The 9,111-nt window shown below is 51.4% G+C and overlaps 5 protein-coding genes across 5 annotated transcripts; all 5 read left to right on the top strand.

The window, feature by feature from the left end:
- Positions 1-80: 80 nt before the first annotated feature.
- Positions 81-982, top strand: ACA1_386970 (glutaminase; the record flags this gene model as incomplete). The annotated part of the gene is made up of 5 exons (XM_004347190.1): positions 81-121; positions 233-257; positions 332-480; positions 580-695; positions 849-982. 5 exons carry the CDS (start codon positions 81-83, stop codon positions 980-982), a joined length of 465 nt encoding a protein of 154 aa, XP_004347240.1.
- A 156-nt stretch (positions 983-1,138) lies between these two features.
- On the top strand, positions 1,139-1,477 carry ACA1_386960 (uncharacterized protein; the record flags this gene model as incomplete). Its single annotated transcript, XM_004347189.1, has 2 exons — positions 1,139-1,407; positions 1,459-1,477. 2 exons carry the CDS (start codon positions 1,139-1,141, stop codon positions 1,475-1,477), a joined length of 288 nt encoding a protein of 95 aa, XP_004347239.1.
- Positions 1,478-2,107: 630 nt separating this feature from the next.
- On the top strand, positions 2,108-4,630 carry ACA1_386950 (uncharacterized protein; the record flags this gene model as incomplete). Its single annotated transcript, XM_004347188.1, has 10 exons — positions 2,108-2,588; positions 2,700-2,814; positions 2,869-3,147; positions 3,209-3,330; positions 3,436-3,569; positions 3,649-3,741; positions 3,832-3,967; positions 4,063-4,142; positions 4,264-4,459; positions 4,623-4,630. The coding sequence occupies 10 exons, from the start codon at positions 2,108-2,110 to the stop codon at positions 4,628-4,630; spliced, it is 1,644 nt and encodes a 547-aa protein (XP_004347238.1).
- A 2,800-nt stretch (positions 4,631-7,430) lies between these two features.
- On the top strand, positions 7,431-7,819 carry ACA1_386940 (uncharacterized protein; the record flags this gene model as incomplete). The annotated part of the gene is made up of 2 exons (XM_004347187.1): positions 7,431-7,601; positions 7,673-7,819. The coding sequence occupies 2 exons, from the start codon at positions 7,431-7,433 to the stop codon at positions 7,817-7,819; spliced, it is 318 nt and encodes a 105-aa protein (XP_004347237.1).
- Positions 7,820-8,137: 318 nt separating this feature from the next.
- Positions 8,138-8,761, top strand: ACA1_386930 (uncharacterized protein; the record flags this gene model as incomplete). The annotated part of the gene is made up of 3 exons (XM_004347186.1): positions 8,138-8,213; positions 8,275-8,402; positions 8,573-8,761. The coding sequence occupies 3 exons, from the start codon at positions 8,138-8,140 to the stop codon at positions 8,759-8,761; spliced, it is 393 nt and encodes a 130-aa protein (XP_004347236.1).
- Between the last annotated feature and the right edge of the window lie 350 nt (positions 8,762-9,111).

Here is a 9,111-nt window from a genome sequence, read left to right as displayed (position 1 = left end):
CCCGGTGCCTGGAGGGCTACGCGGCCCTGAGCTCTCCCCCGAAGCTGGCCTTTGGCGGCGGCGGCGGGCTGTCGGTGAGCATGCCCTCGTACCTCACGCTCAGCCAGGACCACGACAACAAGTACCGACGCGCCTTTGGCCATTGACACCATCATCATTCATCAGAGCCTCACTCTTGTGTGTGTGTGTGTGTGTGTGTGTGTGTGTGTGTGTGTGTGTGTGTGTCGCACAGGGCTCGCGGATTGGCCCACTGGCTGGTACGCGCGTGTCGCTCTGTCTGATAAGAATGCAGAGAATGCAGAGTTGTGACGTTCTTCTTCTCTTCACGCAGCGGGCCAACGAAGTGGTGGACGCCAAGGCCAACCTGGGCGAGCTGGTGGACCTGTTCTATCAGCTGTGCTCCGTCGAGACCACCTGCCAGGGCCTGGCCGCCATCGCCGCCACCCTGGCCAACGCCGGCACCTCGCCCCTCACCGCTAAGTACCTATTCTTCTTCTTCGTTCTTTTTTCCTTTCTTTTTCCCTTTTTACTGCAGTGCTGATGCCTGTGATTCGATTCAATGGAATGCAATGAACGCAGGAGCGCGGTGTCGAAGGCGGTGGCGACGCAGACGGTGCAGATCCTGAACGTGACCGACAAGTGGGCGCAGAGCATCCACCTCGCCGCCAAGAGCTCCCTCTCCGGCGCCATCCTCGGTACGCACCACAAACACCTCTTTGGCCAAACTATAACGCTAATGTGCCACCAAAGCAAAACTACATCACTTTCACGACCAACATAACTACAACGTGCAACTAAGGCCTCGATGACACTGCACACGTGACGCACACACAAACACCCCTTTGCAGTGGTGGTGCCGGGCGTGCTGGGGCTGGCCGTGTATTCGCCTCGCTTGAGTCCCCAGATGAAGAGCGTGGCCGGCACCAAGTTCTGCGAAGCCATCGCCACCACCTTCCCCAGCCTCGCCCAGCCCTCCGCGTAGCGCATTTTTTCTTTTGTTTTTTTCGTTTTTCTTTTTTGCCTTAACCCCGCCCGCTCGGCCAATGGCAAAAAAGCGAGTGATAAAAAGAATGACATTTTGTTTTAGCGAAACGCAAAAGAGAGAAAGAAGAAGAACCCAAGCCACGGCCACTCGGACATGATCTTCATCGCCGCCTCCTGGCTGCTTGCCCTGGGCGGAACCTGGCTCGGCTGGTGGGTCGGCCTCGCCTACACCATGCAGACGGCCCCGCAGGGCCTCGCCCCCAGCAACATGGCCCTCGCCCTCGCGCTGCCCTCCGGCTCGCTCCTCACCGGAGCTGCGGCCCTCTACCAGTACTGGGGCACCGACGCCGCCTGGCGCTTCACCCTTCTCGCCCCGCCCATGCTCCTCTCTGGCGCCATCATCGCCCTGTTCGCCAGCGAAGGGTGCAAGCGCTCAGAGTTTCGCACAGGAGGCTCCAAACCCAGACCACGCAGGCCCTTGCGCAACAACTAAAGGCAGCTTTGTAAGTTTGTAATAAAGGAGTTTGCTTTTACTGGAGTTTAGTTTATTGTCTTGTCAACACGGCGAAGACAAAGACAGGAGGGCTCTAGCGGCCGAAAAGGATGCAAGCAGAAGAGGTCCTCAACCACACTCAATCCCTCTCTTTCTCTTCTTGTTGTGGGCCTCACTATAAATCTATTTTTTCTGTCTTCCCCCCCCTGATGAAAGAACGAAGGCGAAGAGCGCACGCGACTGCAGGGAGGTAAGCGGAAGAGGCGCCAACAGGCCGTCACCTGCGCCGTGTGCGGGAAGGAGTGCAGATCCTCCCAAGCCCACGCCATCCACTTCATGTGGAGACACAACAAGAAGGACGACAACCCCCAGCTGCAGCCGCTACACGGCAATTCGAAAAAAAGGCCCCGGTCGGAAGCGAGGTCGACCACCGAGCCGGTGAACGGGGGGCACCAAGGCCAACCAAGTTCGCCGTCAACCCCAACGCTTCACTACTATCCCGCCGTAACTGAACTGGAGACCGCCACCGGGCTGATCGATTTCTCCCTCCCAACTGAGATGATGACGAACGTGTCCAGCGCCTTCCGAGCTTGGCCTTCGACGCCGGGTCCTGGTAACGATCCACTCAGCATGGGCATCACGCCGTCGTCGTCGTCGTCGTCGTCGTCGTCACGTTCGTGTCCCACATACATGCTTTCCCCGCTAAGGTCGCCGCCGATGCAGCCCGCGATCATCTGCACCAGCACCGGGGTCGCGGAGGTCCTGTGCGAGCTGCACCATGCGCCCGAGCACTCGACCGGCACGCAACTGCGGCTGCTGGTCTCCGAGGCGCACGTCGATGCCCTCCAGCCCTCGGTGACGGTGCACGGATTCAATGGCGGCCCGATCTGGCGGCCGTGGACACACCTCACCCAATGCCGCATTAAGCGCGGCCGAGCCAACAAGGCCGGCTGGGTCGCGTTCTTCGTGTGCGACGTAAATTGGGAATGGCTCGAGTGCCGGAATCTGGACCAGACGCACAGGCCCACCCGCCACCGCCTGGCCGTCAGCGTGACCAACGTCCAGGGCCAGGTCATCTATCGCCACCAGATCACGCAGCACAAGAAGCGGAGTATATATGTATATATTTCTATGCATACCATACATCCCCCCTTGCTCGGTTGTAGTACTGATTGACTGCTGGGCTGACATTTATGGCTTGTCACTGTGACAGTGGTGGCAGGGGCCGAGGTGCGCGATGACGATGACAATGACGACGACGATCATGGTAATGAAGCAGCCGAGGGTGAAGATGCTGTGGTGCTGTGCCACTCGTGCTTCAACAAATTCAACGCTCGGTTTCAGGTTGGTGGCGGTGGTCGTCTGCTTCCTTTCTCGTTGTGTTGCTGCAGCAAGGAAGGCCTTGACTCATCTCTCCTTCAGTGCCTGCCATTGGAGAAAGAGGCCTCAGAGTCAAACGACGATCGTCAGCTCGCACAGCCCGCACAGACGGGTGTCGTCGATGCGTTGCATGGCATAGGGCCTGTGGACGATATGCTCTGCGACCCTGAGGAGCTCACGGTCGAGGCCGGCCAAGAGCTGCAGCCTATCACCTGGCGCTTGGTGGACCTCTGTAGACACACGATCAAGGACGCCGAGGGCCACGTCATCATGCTCGAGAACTCCACACTGTACGCGCTCAAATCCCCATGACCACTCCCACGACTCTGCTGAAACCGCGAAACCCTCCAGGCGCGTTTCGGAACAGAGCATCAAGTTGTCGAAAGGGGTTGCTACGTTCACCAAGCTCCAGGCAATCATTTCCGACGAGCATCCTGTCGCCACCTCTCTCACGTTTCACTTTGAAGGCGAAGGTGCCCTGCAGCTCTCGTTTTCCCTCGACCGCCCATGAGCAGTGCCGTGCGGTGCGTGTGGCTGTGTGTCACATGCTGACCCTTAGGTTGCTTGGACACAATCAGATGGCAACTGCAGCTTGACGAAGCACCTGCCAGTGACCATCACCGCACCGCTCGTGCCCAGCGATGTCCACTTCTATATCCACGGGGAGCAGAGGCTGGAGCTGCAAGCTGGCCAGTCTCTCGGCGTCGTCCGCGTACGACACCGACTGCTTCGACTTTGACTGCTTCCAGCTTCGCTTGTGCTGACTCCATTCCGTCCGTGGTCACGCATAGCTCGAGCTCGTGGACCAGGCTGGCCGGTCATTCAACAGAGAGCGAATGGTGTCGCTCTCCTTCGAGATCCTAGGTGCCAGGTTCCGGCTCGAGGTGCGTTGTACAGGGCCTCCAGACTTAACTTCATGATTTGGGGGGGGGGTGTCTAGTCGCGTACGATCGGATGACTGACGCTGGGCGCAGGGTCAGAGCAACCTGGAGGTCGACTGTTCGCAATTGAAGGCGCCCACAACCAGCGGCTCGTTCCCCGTACGAATCTGCTATCTGGGACCCGGCAATCGCAGATGCGACTTGGAGAAGCGCTTCCAGGTGATCCCAGGTAAGGGCGCGTCTCTCTGCCGGTTTTGGGCGTTGTTGTAACTAACGACCGCAGATAGATACCCTCTTCTCACGCCCCGCGTTCCTCCTGTACAGCCCAACCTCGCAAGTTGGTGCTCGGAGGAACCCCCATCGTGAAAAAGTTCTACGTTAAGGAGGACAAGCCTGTGACGTTGGTAAGAACTACCTCTCGGCTCGTTTTCTCGGGTATCGTGTGTGTGGCGTGTGTAGTGTCGTGTGTCGTGTGTGTGTCGTGTGTGTGTCGTGTGTTGTGTGTCTGATGATTATGTGTGTCAGGATCTCGTTCTGCGGCTAGCCGATGAGTTTTACAACCTGATCGCTAACGACCAGCGGCTTCGACACCTGATGATTCAGCCTGTGCTCATCGATGGCGGGTCGAACCGACTCTCACTCCGTCCCGTCCAATTCACGCCGGAGGGCCGGGCGCCGTTCAACGAGACACTCAGTCACTTGAAGCACACCTGTTGTCAAAGTACAGCATCCTTCTCATGGGTCTGTAGACACACACACACACTGTTAGCATGTTAATGAAAAGCAGATGGGGGTACAAACCCTGACAAGGATGTTGCATGTGATGTTATGTTGATTCATGCACACTGACTTGGCCAGTTGGTGCCACTGCTCCCAGAGCTTAGTATCCTGAAATTCTGGGGGGCCAAGGAACTTGATAGTGTCAGCCCAGTGTTCACAGGTTTTGAAGTTCACAAAGGTGAAGCTCAGCTTGGTCTCATTGTCGTTGCCATTGTCACTGTCATCGTCTCTTCTCCTCTTCATTGTGCTCACCCTCTTCTTCCTCCTTGCCATCTTTTTCTTTTTCTTTATCTTCTTGTTCCCATTGCTGACATTACCATAGAGCCAATACATGTTGGACTTCCACAATCACCTCATCCTGATCATCTTCTTGAGGGTCTTGTTGGTGTACTCACTCTGCTGAAGCAGGCGAAGAATGTCTATGTGCCATTCCCAGCAGAGCTGTTCCTCTGCTGGGATCAGGCCCATTAGACAGACCTCTATGATCTGTGTGAGACTCTCCATCTCACTGCCTGTGAGAGAAACAATACTCTACATGCAAGTTAGTAATTAAAATAGAAAGGCTGACCATTGACATACCATCTTGCCTCACTTTTTGGTGAAGTTGAAGCATGTTGTGAAGCCATCTTTGCCCAGAAAGGCACCATAAACTTGTGGTCATTTGAAATGAGAGGTCACAAATGACTGTGGAATTTTTGTTGTGCTAAAATCGTGTGAGATTTGACATTTTTGATTTATAGGGCAGTTTGGAAGATTTGGATCTGCATGTGTGATTTTGACATGCTAGACTGCTGCATATAAGTGATATTGAGAGACTTGAGATGAAAATGATTTCATAAAAACTTGGAATTTGTGGAGTTAAAAGTGAATTTAGCAGCATGAAATGGAGTGGAATTTTAACTTCAGGAATAGTGCTCTAATTCAGCACAAATATGAAGAATGAAGTTCTGTCTGTGAGTGCAACTGACTGAATATGGTGTGAGGTTGTACATGAACTGGAAGTGAGGGCACCATGTTGGCCACTGATTATGGAATTGATGGAGGGGGTGAAAGCAAAAGCAAGATGCATTTTGAGGTTGTTCCAAGTAGCACTGACACAAAACAAGGTAGAGTCAGATTTTACTTTGCGCCAACATGTCTGTGATAAACAAAGAAATGGTAGTTTGAATGTGTAGACATTGTGTATGTGTACATGATAGAGTAAGCATCCAGTTTTACAGTTTTTGTTGTATAGGCCACCTCCAGAGCAGCTCACCAGTGACCCATTTGGCTGGGTTTATGGGTACAAACATGCTCAGAATGACCTTCTCTCTGACCTGGAGCCATTGGATCAGCCCATCAATGCGTCCATCAGTCTCACCAGAAGTGCTACACTTGAGCTGACATCAGTGAAGCCAGATGATGGAGCCATTGTGGCAATTGCTGGTGAGAAAGGAGCTGTGTGGCTTGGTGTGGTCAGTCGCACTACCCATGCACACATCTTCCTAGACTGGCTGGATGAAGCAATGGATGGGTCCTACCACTTGACTGCTTACCCACCCACCTCTACAATTCCCTCATGTGTGCAGATGTTTCACTGGATATCAACAACCAGATGAGACCTGCCTTCTGGTCACAGCTTCTTAGCATGCAGAAAGACTGGCCTGATCTGGACGAAGACTCCAGTCACCTTAGCCCAACCCACACCAAAGAACTGCCTGATCATGAGCCACTCAGGAGGGGAAAAAGAAGGAAGTAAGTTGTTGGTGTTGTGTATTGCATGCAGCACCTGAGGTTTGTTACAGCGCCCCATGTATGGCACATTGGGCTGACTGGGCGAACCTCTTGATGTACCTTTTGAACCTCCATGACAAGTGCTCACTCCAACCCATCTCAAAAGTTTTATCACATACATGTACACAGCCAGGATTTGATAGCCCAGCACTCAAGAAGGAATATAGGCTCAGGGCGAAGGTGGGGTGCAGAATACCAGTCCTGCAGACCTTGCTTGAAAGCCTTGATGGTCAGGACCTGGGGATTATACTTCATGCCAATCATGAAGGTTGAGAACATCTGGTCAATATCCTCATGGGTGTGTCCCACAGGCAGGAAGGATATGGTGATTGATTGAAACACCTTGTTGAACACCAGCCAGTGGCAGTAGGCCAGCATGTACTTGTTCTTGTTCTCCTGGCTGCAGTTGTCAAACTGTAGGTAGAGAGTCAATGGACGAAGTCCTGCTGCAGGAATAGCTAAGTGAAGGGTGAGGTGATGGTGCAGCAGAGACACTGCAAAGTTCATAATAACAGTTGTTTCATTATACTCCATATTTCCATTCTATTCAACAATATTGACTCTTATAATCAATTATAACCACCATTTTATATAGGTAATTTATCATACATGTACACAATAGAACAACTGATATATTCTCATCAATGAAGATTGTTCTTGACTCTCAGCAGAATACCTGAGAGTAAAGAGCAAGAAGCCGAAAAAAATAGCACCACTGGAGCCAGCTCCACCATGGAGATGTCACAGGATTTGCTTGGAGCACCAGAGGTAATGCTTGATTTTGAATGAAATGTAGTCCTTTATAAATCTCACTAATCCTGTACTTTCTTCAGGTTGATGCAACAGCCCAAACAACATCTGCCAGTGAAGGAGGTATGCTTTTCATGCTGTTTGTGAAGCCAATTATGCACCACAACTGCAGGACATTCTATCACATACACATACACAATAGAATGTTTGCTAATTCATCTCCTCCTAGCCCACAGAAGAGGAGCTCTCCATGCCTCCAGAGGAGGCCCTCCTCAAGCATTATGAAGATGAACACTGTGATGATTGACATTGACTGAATGACAAAGAGTGGCACTCATCAGTTGGTGACCACTAGAGGACACAGAGTTCTCTCAACATCAATGAACAAGATGGGCGTTCTGACGATGGAGCGTCTGCTTGTTCAAGAGCTGCCTCCCTCTCAGTGCATCCTCAAAGATGGGATGCCTGAGTACTGCATCATCAACAGCAATCATCACATTCAGACTGCACAGCAGCTTTTCCCTGGGAAGTCTTTCAAGTGGTGTTGTGACATTGTCAATGTACGTTTTTCTTTTTCCAACTCACTTTGATGATGTCCCTGGTCCAACTAATACCCTTTCTCCATTTCCAGAACAAGGTCTCAGAAGATGACATTCACATCCTCACATGGGGCTGGAACCACATGCATGACAAGGCTGCAGTTCACAAGGATGAGTGGGAGGACTTCTTCCAGTACTGTGACACCCTATGCACCAACAAGTTCTGGACCACTACTTGAGGCGAGTGAGCCATCTCATCAGCTCAATGGTACATTTTGTTGTGTACACATATGTGACATACAATTACAAACTTCCAAACACTTTCTAACTCCACTATTTCATGCAGCCTGAGGCTCAGAAGCTCAATGAGGCAGAACAGAGGAAGCTATGAGAAAATCTGTGCAACTACACTGGCATCATGAAGAAGTTCCTCAATGTTGATGGTTGGCCCAAGAGTGCCACATACCTTGAGAATTTGTATGCTGAATCTGAAGAACCCATGCCAATCATGCCCCTCTATCTTTGCAATCACTTGATTTCTGATCCAATTCTGCTTCATGTCCTCAAGCACATCTCAACTGAACAGCACAAGCAGATCCAAGTGGGCAACAAGTACAAGATCAGCAAGAACTGGTATGCTCCCCACCAGTATTTCTTATAACTATCCCATTGTGCTGACTGTACTCCCTTCCAGCCTTCAAGGAGCTCCTCATTGCCTGCCAGAGACATGTCAAGTTCCTGAGCAAGGCAAGAAAGGTGGCTACACGCCTCATGGATAGGGACTTCATCCACCTCAAGAACAAGGTGGCTACTGGAGAGTGGGTATGTTCTCCTTTTGCATACTTCTTTCATTGTGTATGTGTATGTGATGAATTGTAGTTGATATATGCTCCATTATTTTTATTGTGTATGTGTATGTGATGAATTGCAGTCAACATATGCCAATCTAATTGCTTGCTTTACATTAGGATCATCACATTGCCTGTGACCAGGAGCAACTTCTTCTGATCCTCAGCAATCCACACATCAGAATTGAAGACGTTATCCAAGAGTTGCAAGAGAGGATTCAAAAGGAGAAAGAGGAGAAGGAGAAAGCTGAAGAAAAGGAGAAATGTAGAGCAAAGGCTAAAGGCAAGAGGAAATCCACTGACTCAGCAGAAGAACCTTTTGAACCAGCATGAACACATGATGAAACCAGATCCAACCAGAAGCTCCTCTGCAAGTGCATTGAACAGCTCTGGGTCACTTGCATGAATCCCAAGCTAGTCAACATCGTCCTGTGCAACATCTCCATTGATGCATCCACTCACCACTGGGATCAGCACAGGCTGAACCAGATGATGGGTTACACCAATCCAAATCAACATGGTATGACTGCTCTCTGAATCAAGGCTCATGTGTTTGATTACTAACCTGTCTCACCACACAGACTGCTTTGCTGCCATCCTGACAACCAATGTGCTGGAAATGGCGGCTCTTCTCAACCTCCTTGCCAACAAGAATAGCCCCTGGCAGCTTCTGCATCTCATCT

This window comes from Acanthamoeba castellanii (assembly GCF_000313135.1).
Source record: "Acanthamoeba castellanii str. Neff unplaced genomic scaffold scf7180000084730, whole genome shotgun sequence".
Lineage (NCBI taxonomy): Eukaryota > Discosea > Longamoebia > Acanthamoebidae > Acanthamoeba > Acanthamoeba castellanii.
Note: the sequence above shows the minus strand (reverse complement) of the source record. Positions and strands in the feature narration are given on the sequence as shown.